This window comes from Natator depressus, chromosome 15 (genome assembly GCF_965152275.1).
Source record: "Natator depressus isolate rNatDep1 chromosome 15, rNatDep2.hap1, whole genome shotgun sequence".
Classification (NCBI taxonomy): Eukaryota; Metazoa; Chordata; order Testudines; family Cheloniidae; genus Natator; species Natator depressus.
In genome coordinates this window covers 21,540,399-21,554,436 of record NC_134248.1, presented here as the reverse complement: position 1 = coordinate 21,554,436, position 14,038 = coordinate 21,540,399, and the positions used below count along the sequence as shown (strand labels likewise).

The window sequence follows — 14,038 nt, the reverse complement described above, 5'->3', positions numbered from 1 at the left end:
CCCCAAAACATGCCTCAGCTTTTTGGTGAAAAATTGAAAGCCAGAACTTTTGGGCCAAAAACCAAAAATTTTCGACCATTTTGATTCTGAAATGCTGCCGCAGGCCACATGCCCTCATTTGCCTCTACGGGCTAGATTCCCCAGGCAGACTACATTTCACATGATGCACCACAATATCCTCCCAGATTGGCTGCCATGGTGCTTCACAGGAGGCCCAGGCCCTGGTGCATAACAGTAATTCACTCTAAGTTTGTCATATCTTTGTCCATTTTGCGTAGCATGTTCTAATTTTGTCATTCACATTGGTCACCATTAAGTCTTCACAACTGTACTTTTTGCTTAAGTTACCATTTAATAAAGGGAATGGGGATGATATCATGGTAATGTAAGTGACTTGCAGAACAGTAAATATTCTGAGTGATCATTGCAAGGCTGTTTTATTCCCCTTTGTCTCCCTTGCATGTCATTACCAAGGATCGTTACACACCTGATTTCTATAATAATGATTTATATTTGGGGACTGGATGCCTCAGGGGAATGGGAATGAGAAACCGAGTCTTTCCTTTCTAGGACAACAGTTTGAACTCAGCCCAGAAAGGGGGGGATTAGAAACTGCTTCCTTCTGACTGCTGTGGTGACCTACAGAATCGTAGACATATAGGACTGGAAGGCACCTAAAGTCCAGTCCCCTGCACTCATGACAGGACTATGTAATAACAAGACAATTCCTGACAGGTGTTTGTGTAACCTGTTCTTATAAACCTCCAGTGACGGAGATTACACAACCTCCCTAGCCAATTTGTTCCGGAGCTTAACAACCCTGACAGTTAGGAAGTTTTTCCTAATGTGTGAAATGAGTTGAGTTTTTATTCTTGGTCCGCCATGGCCAAGATCTGTTAACATTCTGATACACTGTCAAGCTCATCTTGCCTCTTCCTTTTTAAAGCAACTGAGAAGGGAGTGGGTTGAGGTGAATCCCTTTGTGGGCAATTCTTTAGTATTATCTGTACATTTTGATGTATGGGAAAGGTGAGAAGTAATAATAAAATAATAAATATCACCACAAATATCCTCTCTATAGAGTATTCTGCACTTATACTGGTTTCTCTCTTTCCTGGGCCCTGATAGATATAGATATCTCAAAGCAGATGCATTATTCTGGTAGGGATTGTTAGAAGGGAAAGTGTGACTATATGACAGGAGGGAGAAAAATCAAACAAACAAACAGATGTTTCCACAGTCATTATTGCACCAGAACTCTCATATTTAATGCCACTCAAATAAGAGGCATAAATAAAAGGAAAGCAAAGAGGCAGTTGACGCCCATATTATTTTTTTAGAACTACTGTAACAGTAGAAATTTAGGCTGGCTTTTCAGAAACAGCACGAGTAAGCTCAGCACAGACTCTAGGCATAAACCTTATTTAGCATCTCACCCATAACACAAATGAAGCATAAATATAAAAAAGGACAGGCTCAGATTCACTAGTCAAAAGATCAGGCTAGAGCCTGCGAAAATACAGCTATTTAGTTTCTCGGGGGTTTATACAAATATTTGCTTTGGGTTTGCTCTAACCTGGGCTTGTACTCCAAGTTTCACTTTGAGTTCTGGATCTCAATAAAGATGATAGATTTAATTCAAAGCAGGTGATGCCAACAAATTTCACATGATTCTAACCATAAGCCAGGGACCAGGGGCACCTGAACCTGGGTGCAGTTTTGCTGAGATTCTTAAACCTTCGAGCAAGCTAGTCCAAGTGTGTAACAAAAGCTGGAAATAGGCAAAGTTGCACGGGATTTCAAGACTCCAAAAGGGACCACTCTGATATTGACTGTTGCTTCCAAAATAATGAACGGACAGGCTGCTGCTCTTCTTGCAGAGAAGGAATGTGACAAATGAAACTGTCACGTGCTTTCCAGAGGGTGAAGACACCAAATGGCCCTATGAACAAAAGGAGTCCAAAGCTGAAGCATGCTGGGTGTGCACATGGGGGAGAGAATGCATTGCAGAGTGTTCCATCTGTTGGAGAGTCTCAGAAGCCCATGGAAAGGTCTCCCTATCCTACTGGTCTATTCACATGAAATAGCATGCAATATTCACTGCAATAGCATGGAAGATTGTGCTTTGGGCACACCGCAACAGTGCTTCTCCAGTAAAGAGGCAGATGGTGACAGAGGCAAATACCCTGCAGTGACTTCTTGCATAAATACCTTCAAAGAAACAGGGTCCAGCACTGCATATCCTGGCTGCATAGGAGGCAGGGTAGTCCTCTGGAGAGGGTACAAGAACTGCTGTGTTACCCTGGGCAAGTCATTTGGGCTCAAATGTTCAAAAGTGTCTCTAATTTTGAGTCCTCTATTTCTTAGTGTCCAGCACAAAATGGCAGGATTTGGCCTTTCATTCTCTTTTAGCAAGACCACCTTACTGCCACTACTGAACCATTTGTCTCTCTTGACTTATTGACATGTATGAGCTTTAAAAACAACTTGGGCACTTGAAGGGATAGAAAGGGAGCAAAGGAGTCCATAAAACTGTGCTGTCTGCATAAAGACAAATCTCTCACGTAAAAGGTCTGTTCCATTATTAATAGAAACGTTCAAAATTAAGAGGATTTCTTTAATAGTTCAGTAACATGGATTATCACAGGGAGAAAAATAAAGACTTCTTTATAACATCTACTTTTAAGCAACTCTTCGTGTTTTCTTGTCACTATTACTGTTTGGGTTACTGTTTAGATGGTTTATTGACAGTACACTGCTGGATGGGCTGTGCGCTAAGCTCCTGGAATCTTTTAATCACGATGTTGCATTTCATTATGTGTTTAAGTTGACCCTTTCCCCCCCTTAAGTGCAGTGCCACAGGCCTCTATGTAGTAAATGTGGTCCAGTGTTCAGTGCAGGGAGCCACAAGTTGGGATACTGTGTTCTGATTTGTAGCACTGCTGCTATTATTAATTATTTGTATTGCAGCAGTGCCTAGAGACCTCAGCTGAGATCAGGGCTCCACTGGACAAGGTACTGTATAAATACAAAAGAAGAGAGAGACTGAAAGCTTTCAGAGTAGGGACTTAAGTAGACAAAGCAGACAGAGAGTGAGAAGGAAACGGGCACAAAAGAGGCGAAATGACTTACCCAGAGTCACTCAGCAGCACTGCCAGGAATAGAACCTCAGACTCCTGTGTTCCAGCCCCATGCCTTATCAATGAACCACACTGTCTGTTTAAGCTTGCTGTCTATTCTTGGGTAATAATATAGACCATACTTCCCACTTACAGGGCACATTAGCATGCATTTTACAAAGGTGATTAAGTATCATTCTCCCTATTTTACAGATGAGGAAACTGAGGCACAGACAGGTGAGGTGATTTCCAAAGGTCATAGAGCAAGTCAATAGCAGAGCCGGGACTATAACTGAGATGTCCTGACTCCTAATCCAGGGCACTCTTCAATGGACTACCCTTCTTCCCTCTCTTTTAACCTCACTGTGTTTCAAGTCTCCTCTCTGTACCATAGTGCGTCCATCTGTAAAACTGAGGTAAACATTATTGTTTAAGACCAATTGCCTCACAGAAGTGCGGCAATTAATTCATTTTTGTAAATGTCTTTGTAATACTTCGATAAAAGTAGTATACATCTACAAAATATCATTAATGAACCATTCCAAATGATTCATATTTGCTTAGTTTAATATGTACTAAGGAGAGCTGTTTCCCCCTCTAAAATATCAAACAAAACAGTATGCCTCCTATAAAACTGAGAAGCAAATGTTCACGTATAGAGTTGTCTTTAATCTGGAGCAGACTCTTTGGGCTGTAATGCAGCCTGGCTCAATGGAAACCCATTAGATTACTTTAGTGGGCAGATGGTGTCAAAGAGTCAGAAGTATGTAACAGACTCCTGCTGTGCCCGAGTGTTCAGTATGCGAGAAATCATCTCATATCAGACAACTGCTCCAGGGGACACAGTGAAGCACAAAGGAGAAAGCAGGACACCGCTAGAGTCACGTGCCCTTACAAGTGCTTGCCCCAAGATGTCGGCAAACTACCCAGAGTAACAGAGCCATAACTGGTAAATGACTGAGGCAGTGAGGCAATGACAAACGAGATGTGATCTGCATTTGTGCCACAGGGGAACATCTTCAAAATGTGTGGGACACCTCTTTACACATATTAACCCTCAATGTGCCTCTGGGAGCTGGAGCAGTATAATTCACCCTTTCACTGATGTAGAAACTGCCATTCCGAGAAGCTAAGACCAACTTTTCAAAAGCATCCACTAGTTTTGAGTGCCTGAGGTGAGAAAGCCGGGACCTGGATTTTCAATAGTGGAGCTAGGACTAGACTCCAGTCACACACACCCAGCGTCCCTGTGCTAAGCTTTTAGCCACAAAAAGTCATGCTTCTCTCTAATTCCTACCCACAGTCAGACTGTGAACAGCCAAGGATCAGAACTGTATGCAGAGCCTACAAGTGCCTATTGATGAAGTTGATTTAGTTGGGATTAGTCCTGCTTTGAGCAGGGGGTTGGACTAGATGACCTCCTGAGCTCTCTTACAACCCTAATCTTCTACGATTCTAAGTCTAGTTAGTCACAATCCAGAACCACATGCATTTGTCTACAATGTGGACCCACTGACACAGTGTTAGTACCTTCTGAAACACTCCTTCTGTGTGTGACACTGTTCTCCTCTACTTGCGCTAGGATGAGTTATTCTAATGTCATCATATGAGCCAGATGCTCTATGCAGGCTTCACAAGGCAGGATATTTTGCTACAGGGTAACCAGTAAGGTGCTGCTAAAGCCTGGGGTTTAAATCACATGAAACTAAGAAGGTCCTAGACAGGTTCACACACTTTAGATAAAACTGTAGAAGTCTTTTCCCCACCCCCACACCTACCACTCCCTTTTTCTTACAGTGGCATGAACGATTGTAATACAGTGACTACTGGGAACGTGCACCACTGCTTTCTACTGGATAGACTTAGAATTGCTCCGTTCTGTGTCATAGGCCCTTTATTGCTAACCATGTAAGGAAATTCTTCTTCAGTTAAGGTGGCAAGGGCCTGTACTTCTGAAGCTGGAGGATCCAGGCTCTATTTCTGTTGTTGCGGCAAATGTCATTGAGGCCACAGGGGGTTAAATAGGAACAAGGGAAATTCCCACCGATTTGTTTCAACAGAAGAGTCTAACAGCTGCGCATTTGCTCACAAGTGGCCTAAAAAACATAGCCCATCATGATATGTTACAACAAAATCAAATCTCCATTTTGTTTAAAAAAAAAAAAAAGAAAAAGAAAGTTTTTCCAGTCAGGGCAAAAACTGGCAGTGACAAAACATTTCTGTGGCTAAAATAGCAAATTAAAAGCTCAGTCCTGCAGCTCCAAGTCAAATGGAAGTTTTGCCTGAGTAAAGACCGCAGGATTGGCCCTGTGGTTTTTGACCAGAACAACAACATAAGATTTATGGGTCATCTCTCTAGACTCTGTGATTTAACTGGATGAGCTAGAGGGGAATCTTCATGAATGGGTAGCTGTACGAGGGCTGACGTGCAGAAGAGCAGTTCTGATTTCATCCAGTAGAGGGCAGTGGAGTGCAAGCACGCACTGGCATGCGCACACACCAGTTTATTACAACCCTGCTCAAAACTACTTTACTTTTCCCACATGTTTTTACAGCCATATTTGTCCTTGCTGTAAACAACAAAAACTAACCAACCAATATGTACTACCTAATTAAAGGAAACCAAGCAAGATTCTTATTACAGTCAGACCAGAGATGCAGAACTTAAAAGGATAAATACAGAGGTTTCATTTGTGGGTTGCTGGCCTCTACAATATACCCAAATCACTGTCATTAGTCTACAGTGAAGACAAATGGAATTACTCATCAAACCCAGCTGTGTATGGAGACCAGTATCCCCCGCCAACCCAGGGCCTCTGGTAATTGGGCTGGCTGAGAGCTGAATGGCATTACTGCTACTGAATGGCATTGTTTTATTGTTGTTGTTTATTCTTAGCTGATTATTATTGAACCTACTGGCTGTGCAGTTTATTTTGGTTTAATTGTACCTTGGGATTTTTCTTCTTGTGCATTTTACTTTTATAAATGACTACCATACCTACCACAGTGGGAAGGTGCTTTATAAATCTAAATAAAAAGAAAAATAGGGATATTAAGTGCCACAGAGAGTAGCTCTGAGATCCGTTAGCACCAGGCAAGACCGAGCTTGCTGATTCAAAGGATTTCTTTGGCATACAACGGACATGAGAACTCATCTGTGTGATTATCTGGACATCTGCTTTGTTTCTCAGCCAGTGACCTGCACACTGCCTGCCCAATTGTCCTCTTACCTTGACAGCATGCAGCTCAAAAGGCACACATTACAGCCGCCTGAGGTGGCTAGATAGGACACTTTTCCTTGCACTGCTTTCTAGCCTGCACTGGGATTGGTACGGAGAGTGCTGGTTTCCTTTCCACGTCTCTGCTTGGGCCCCTAACTATCATTTCCACTGTGCTAAGCACCCATCTTTACACAAAGTGGATTTGATACCTTGCTCTTCTTGCAGAGCCGGTAGCACCCTGCAGCTTTCCGCTGCCCATTCACATCTGAGAGTCTACATGGGTCAGTTTTAAATATGGTTTCCTTTGCATGCTTTGTAAGACTGTAATACATCAAACTGGGAAGGCTCAATGGATCAGTGAAGGAGGGTTACTCAGTATGATACCATATTGTCACCAAACCTTTCCCCTCTAGTGGAGCACAACAAATAAAGCCTAGGCGAAGAGTGATCTCCATCAGACTAGTCTTACGTGGCCTGTATATGAAATGACACTTGACTGATGTCGGGTCAGTTCCCAGGTGTCCACACCACTGGAAACACTATGAAAATTGGCACTGGTTGACACCTGTTTTGGAAGTCTTCGCCAGGAGGCCAAGAAATGAGGGTCTGAGGCAAAGTCCAATGGAGTAGTCTTGGCAATAACTTCAACGGGCTTCGTATCAGGCCCATTGTAGATATGGAGATTGACCTGCCCTCTTAAATCTTAGAACTGGTGGGAAGGATGAAGAGAGATTGACTACCAACCCATCAACTTCCTGGGGCTGTCAGACTAGCACCTTTCATCAGAATTAAATTCACTCAATAAAGGGCGAAAGCAAGACTATAAAAATAGATGAACCCCCATTCTGCTGTTTATCTGCTTTTTCCACAGAGGAAAAAAATAGGTTGGCTTCCTCAAATATGTCATTTTTAACCCTGCTCATGATAATCAGTGCGAGTTAAGTGTCACCAAACTGCTTAAAATCCACTTAATTTTGAATTACTATTAATAATGTAGCAAGAGACATTACACAGAACGATGAAAAATCAAGTAATTAAATGTAACACTTCATAAACTAAACCTACGATGAATCTTAGCTGCCTCTCCAGTCTCTCTGCAATCAACCTGTCTGCAGTCGTGTTTATGTATCCTAGAACCGAGTGATAGACGGCCACCAGACTTGGCATCTACAACAATCTCAGGAGGTTGACTTAATGTGAATGCAGCATGAAAAATCTGATTATCTTTTGATTCTCTCTTTTATTAAATAAAAATTATCTTTATTGAATAAAGATGCTTTTATTAATATCTAAAACACTGGTTGGTGTCATAGAGCCTGCTGGTCCCATGGAACTAATAAAAGCAAAAGCAGAGGTAAAAATGAGAACATTACAGGAAAAAAATTGCATTAAGTGAGTATTGTGGCTGGCAAATAAAACACAGGCTTTTCTGTGGAACTATTTAGTTTCATTTGAATTTATTATTTTTGTTCCGTTCGTGCTGAGATTAAAAGAAGGCAGCACAGAGCTTCTCCCAGATGCACGTAGTGTCAAGGTGCAAACAATGACCAAGGGGTTAATCTTACTCCCCACCCTGGCAGAATATCCCAAAGGACTCTCAATTAGCTGCAGGTGGGACAGTGAGAGAATGCCTGTTTCACCAAAATGGCTTGAACCTCAGGCTGGGGCTGCTGTTACTTTTTGGGGGGCTTAAGCAAACTTGTTTTGATTTCTGGCTATAGACAACAGCACTTGAGGAAAAACCCTTGCTGATTACATCTGTGGTTTGTTTCTGCTGAGTCATTCCATCAGCTCTCTCTCTCTCTCTCTCTCTCTCTCACACACACACACACACAGAGGGAGGACAATTTTCAACATATGGTAAATTAGCCATAAATACCAATTTAAAGTTATACAGCTACAGCAACAGATACATTTTTGACAACTGACTCCCAAAAGTGTTATTACGATTGTGACATTAAAAGAATATTTGTTTCCTTATCAAAAACAGCAAGCTTCTCTTACCAAAACAAATCACAGATTGCGAAATGTCGATTAGACCCACTAACTGTGAAATTCAACCCTGCTCCCCTGTCTAGAGATACCAGAAAGTGTTAAAAGAAAGAGAAATGTTATTTTTAAATCAAACTCAGGATTCTTTAATTACAACCACAACTAGCAAATACAGAACAATTTTCCCTTACCAATAAAATAAACCCTGTAATGCTTCAGAGCAATGATCCAGAAGAAACTGTAGTGAAACACATGTGTGTGCACTTTATATTTCCATTTTCAATATTCTTATCCACAATAAACTCCCCATTCTCAGAGCTCCCATTGACATCACTCGGAAATATGCCCATGGAGCTCTTTCCGAAATGGCTCACAACTTAGTGGAAGATGGGAACATAAAAGAAACATAAGCAAAGAGCTCGAGCCTGTATTCTTTGTCCACTCATTTTTCCCCACTGAAAACAACAGAGGCAGGAGTGAGCACCAAGGTAGTTAATTTCCTGTACAACTATGACCCTCCTTTCATGCAGACTCTAATGGCAATAACGGGGTATTTCTTATGGGCAATCGGCCATATTCTGATATCTGTGTAACCTTATGGAAGTCAACAGAGTTGAGCAGATGTAACCAAGGCTAACATTTGGCCCTATGTGTACAAAAAAAAGGAGGGGGGGATTATGTGATGTAACTGACACTATTGTGAGGGTTCAAAGAACAATAAAGCACAACATTAATAATATAAAACAAAAGAGTAGCGCATTTGTTCTATCCTAATAGTCATCTGCTTCTATCAGATGTTTATATCTAAAACAGCTAGGTCCAATCAAACAGTATTGTTTTTGTTCCTTGGGAGATTCTTTTCCCTTTCCTAAATTAGGAGATTGGCATCACTGCAAGTGGAATTCCCATCTCTCAAACCTGCAGGAAACACCTTTAGGAAAGCAATCCTGTCTAACTCGGCTGCCATGCCTCTACATTTTATAACAAATGGTCTTCAGCACCTGCGGGAAACAGAAAACCCAAACAGAAGCTTTATGGCCAAAGAAGAAATTACCTTGGAAAATGACCTCCCATGGGATGCTTAGGACAATGCAGGAGGGCAAAAGACCACTTTGACATTCTCTTGCTGGCACCATTTTTCTCATCTCAGCTTGGGCCTGTTGTTTAAAGCAGTGGTTCTCAAGCAAGGGTACGCATAGATCTCACAGGGGGTACATCAACTCATCTAGATATTTGCCTGGTTTTACAACAGGCTACATAAAAAGCACAAGCAAAGTCAGTACAAACTAAAATTTCATACAGACAAAATGAGAAAGCAAGCAATTTTTTAGTAATAGTGTGCTGCGACATATTTTTATGTCTGATTTTGTAGGCAAGTAGTTTTTAAGTGCGTGAAACTGGAGTATGCAAGACAAATCAGACTCCTGAAAGCAGTACAGTAGTCTGGAAAGGTTGAGAACCACTTGTTTAAAGTGAAGGATCTCCAACATCTGACAGAGGGTTTTATCGGCCAAACATGCATGCGTAATGCCTCTCAGCTCCATAGGTGCTGGAACTAGCGGTGCAGGGGATGCTGCTGCACCCCCTGGATTGAAGTGGTTTCCATCATATACAGGGTTTACAGTTTGGTTCAATGGCTCTCAGCACCCCCACTATACAAATTGTTCGAACACCCCTCTCAGCTCCCATTGGAAGAATCTTAAGAGTGCTCAGCACCTTTCAGGTATGTTCAGCTCATTGCAGGACTGGGCCCTAAAGAGATATGGGGTGTTAGAGGAGATATCAAAGGCCCGATCCTAACCCCATTGAGGCCAATGACAGTTTTGTCCTTAAAACAAGCAGCTGTTCAGCATTAAAAACATGGACAAAACATCTCTGTTATTGAGCCTGTTTATTTTTGGTTACAACAGATTCAGAATTTTACTACTGAAAAGCTCTGAAGAAGTTTTCTATAGTTGGAGATGGATTCTGTTCCCATTGATATTAATGTCAAAACTAACTGACTGGGAGCAGGATTTGGGACCATAACTGGAATTGTACAGCCACACACCGTACATATGTAAGTACACACACCACATCATCATTCACAAGTAGTTTTGCTGAGAATGCTGAACTCATTACAGAAAACAGGACAACATTTCACCTCTTGAGCTTGAACTAATTTCCCCCTTCACAGGATAAAAGCAAAGCAAAACCATTAATGGTGCTTTTCAAGTCTTGGAAACCTGTAGTGAGGAAGCCTTGTTGCCATGCTTCAAAGTAATCAGCAACAGACCTATATACACAATAGGCAACTGATTGCTATTGCTTGTTAAAAAAAGCGTGTCTCTCTCTCACTAAAACTTTGCCATACTGTCATAAAAGAAAGAAGCATTTCTATTAGCAACAACAAGGCATCAAACAAAGAATTATGCCCTGTAGCAATAATCAAGACTGATTATTTCTTCAGTTTTCCTTCTGTTAGGGAGATCGACCTTTTGCACAGTGTCTTCTAATTCATATTGTAAGTCTCTAGAAACCTCTGGTCTTTCTGATTGTTCGAAGTCACCATAATAAGATCTGAGTCTGTTACCAGATATGAAAATAGCTATGTACCCAGAATATTTTTTCTAAATCACAACACAATACACAGACCCAACAACCATACAACAGCATGTTATCAACTCTAAAATACAAAATAAGCAATACCAGTGATTCTAGAAGAACTACTAATATGATCAGGTGTACGTAATTCAAAAGGTACTAGGCTTAATGAGACTTCACAGTTTGTATAAAAAACCTCAGGTTGTAGTTTTTGCATTAGTGTATTTAACAAAATATCCTTACCAAATCCAATTTTCTGCCAGATTTTTATCTTTCAAAATAGTGTGAGGGTGGTTTAATAGTTAAAAATAAAATCTCAGATGTATATTATAATGTCTGATCCAAGCAGCAAACCATCAATTTCAAGCAAATATATTCTGTAGGTCTCTCAAATACACTTTTATTTCAAGGTTGCAATGAGTTTCAATCAAATGCAAACCCGCTGTTAATCCGGCATTAAGGCTGCAAATTGAAATACACCCAAAAAACCAGGAAATCAAAAAGTTAATATTATCACTGCAGTGTTTATTGATTAAAATAAGATATTGCTTGTAGTAAAATACACTTTTAGCAGCCTAACTAGAGATCAAAAGCTACAGATTTGTAATGTGAATGAAGTAATCTTAGAGCAAGAACCATAATCTTTCTCTTCCCTGATTTTAGTGGGTTTTCATTTGCAACTTTAAAGTTGCACTCATATAGGGTTTTGCATTTAATGTACTTTGGGTTGTTTTGGGAGTTCTTAAATTTGTTTTAAAAATAGAAGAGGGAAAAGGAAAATCCTTACCTGTGCAACTGTGGAAATACAGAACTGTGGTCTGTGCACAATTTTTTTCTCCAGTCAATAGGTTTTAAACTCATCCAATCTTTAGATACACAAAAAATATTAAGTCTGGCACTATACAGTTGCACTATAATCGTGCTGCAACTTTGAAGTGCCACTGGCAATTATGTAACAAAACCCCCTTTTAAAAAATACTTCACTGCACATAGACAAAACTCATTTAAAATATTTTTACCAAGAAATTCCAGGTATAAACTCATATGACCACTACTCCTCACTGAGGACTGGTAGCCTGTAAATTCTAAAGCAGTAACATTCAAGCTAGTTTTTAGATATTCAGGCACAAACAAGTCCTTAATATCGTCCTAGCAGAAAATGTATATCCCCCCGCCCCCCTTATTTTGATAACTCAAGAATGAATTAAAAGATTTGCTTCATGCATTGAAAAAATAAATTGATCTATGGGCTGAGACCAAGCATCAGAAGCTTAAGAGTAAAAGGAGAATTTTTGATTGCAAGAAAGTTGCGGGTGGGTGGGGCCGTATGTAACTTGGCCTTGTAAACCTTTTTGTAACTTTATTCCAGGGCAACACAGAGAGAGGTCACTCGCTCAGGAAGGATGTCAAAAAATTCCAACTCAATTCAACATATTGAAATTCTACAATCACTAGAACTCAGAATAATTAACATCTCCTGGAAATTGTAACCAACCTATATTTTTATTGGAAGGATGGTATTTAGTTAATATCATGTGTCCTAGTAAAAGACTATCAGCCTGAGATACAGGGGCTTTCACCTGAATTATTACCTGGGGCATAAAGCTAGGGAACTTAAACCCAAACTCTAGTACTCCTGAAGAATTTTAAAACCCCAGCTAACTAAAAGCCTTTGTAGTCCACATCAGAGGTTGTCCACCAGCATCGTATACATGAACGCAGATATAGTGGACAGGTCACAAATGGAGATCTGAAAGGATGGGAAATTCTTTAGGTTGGCTTTGACAATCAGCATTCGATTTCTTTTCAGAATGCCTTCTTGTGTTTGCCTAACACAAAGATCCTCCTCCCCTCCAAGCAAAACAAAACAAAAAACAAAAAACGTGTCATAAATCCTACAGAAGAAGCCAATATCCAAGGCACCCTGAGAGGCTGCTGTATGTAAAGAAAAGCAGAAAGAAATTGCTCCTTACCTTTGGAAAAAACCGCTGCCAGGCTGAGGAGGAACAGTGACAGGAGCTGCCACATATTGCTAACCCCAGAAGTGCACATCCTCACGCTTGTGTCTGCAGGGAACTTAGGGGTCTATTTCACACACTTTGTAATCAAAACAAAAGCCAATCAGCTGGAGAGGTTGCATTTTCAGAAAAGGTCACCTGGAGAGCGCAGAAGGCATTTCCTTCGCGGAGACGAATTGTTTCTTCAGTTTCGTTTTTTAACCCTCCCTTCTCCTCCGCCCCCACCCCCCGCCCCAGGGCTATTAAAACAAACCCACCCGCCAACAGCCGGCTGCAATACGTTGAGCCCAAACTCTCCCGATTGAGCTAGATCTTCAGTCCTGAGCCCCGATCGCCTAAAAAGTAAACAGCTCCCCCCCGCCCTGCGCACACATCAAACTAAACACACCAGCCCTGGAATCTGCAGGCAAACGACCTCACACGCTAGCCCAGGGCGCTACTGGGGGACACACACACACACGCACTTCCCCTTCCACGCTTAGCCGGAGACGGGGGGAAGCTCAGCAGCGCGGCTTGATTGTGTAACCCAGGTCCCCACATCCCACCGGGGAAGCACGTTCGGCCGCGGCGCGGCAGGAAAGTTTCCCTGGAGGGGGTGATGCTGATCCGCCCAGACGCCAGCCAGGCACCGCGGCGGGGCGTTAGTTCTCGCTCGCTCTTTGCTCAGTCACTTGTTCAACTCCGCGGGGGACTCCCCCCCGGCCCCCCGGCTGGAGAGCCTCCACCGCTCCGGGGAAGGAGCGGCGGCGGCGGAGGGGGGCAGCCGGAGACTCAAAGGATGCCCCAGAAGTTGGTCTCCACGCGGAATGCTGGCCCCCGGCCCCCCAGCTCCTCCTCCTCTGGTCCCGACCCGCCAAATCCAGGGTGGTTTGGGTTTTTTTTTTAAGCAGGCGAAATAATCCAAGAGGAGGAACCATCAATGCATGCATGCATAAATAAATACAACTCCAAAGAGCCCAGCCTCTCGCTAGACAGCCAGGCTCACCAATCTACGTGCAGAGGGCACCCCCCCCCCCGGGTACCCAGACAATCACAGCACGGGGGGGGGCGGAGCGCAGACAGTAGCTTAGAGCCCCCCCAGCGGCAGTCACTAAGCCAGGAGCCT

The 14,038-nt window shown here is 42.2% G+C and overlaps 1 protein-coding gene across 1 annotated transcript in view; it reads right to left on the bottom strand.

Annotated features, from left to right (window-relative positions):
* Positions 1 to 13,141, bottom strand: part of TMEM132D (transmembrane protein 132D) — a 398,801-nt gene extending 385,660 nt beyond the window's left edge. Inside the window, exon 1 of the mRNA XM_074972451.1 lies at positions 12,889 to 13,141. Coding sequence (XP_074828552.1) covers positions 12,889 to 12,967 — 79 coding nt within the window. The 5' untranslated portion in view covers positions 12,968 to 13,141. The remainder of the gene's footprint in view (positions 1 to 12,888) is intronic.
* Between the last annotated feature and the right edge of the window lie 897 nt (positions 13,142 to 14,038).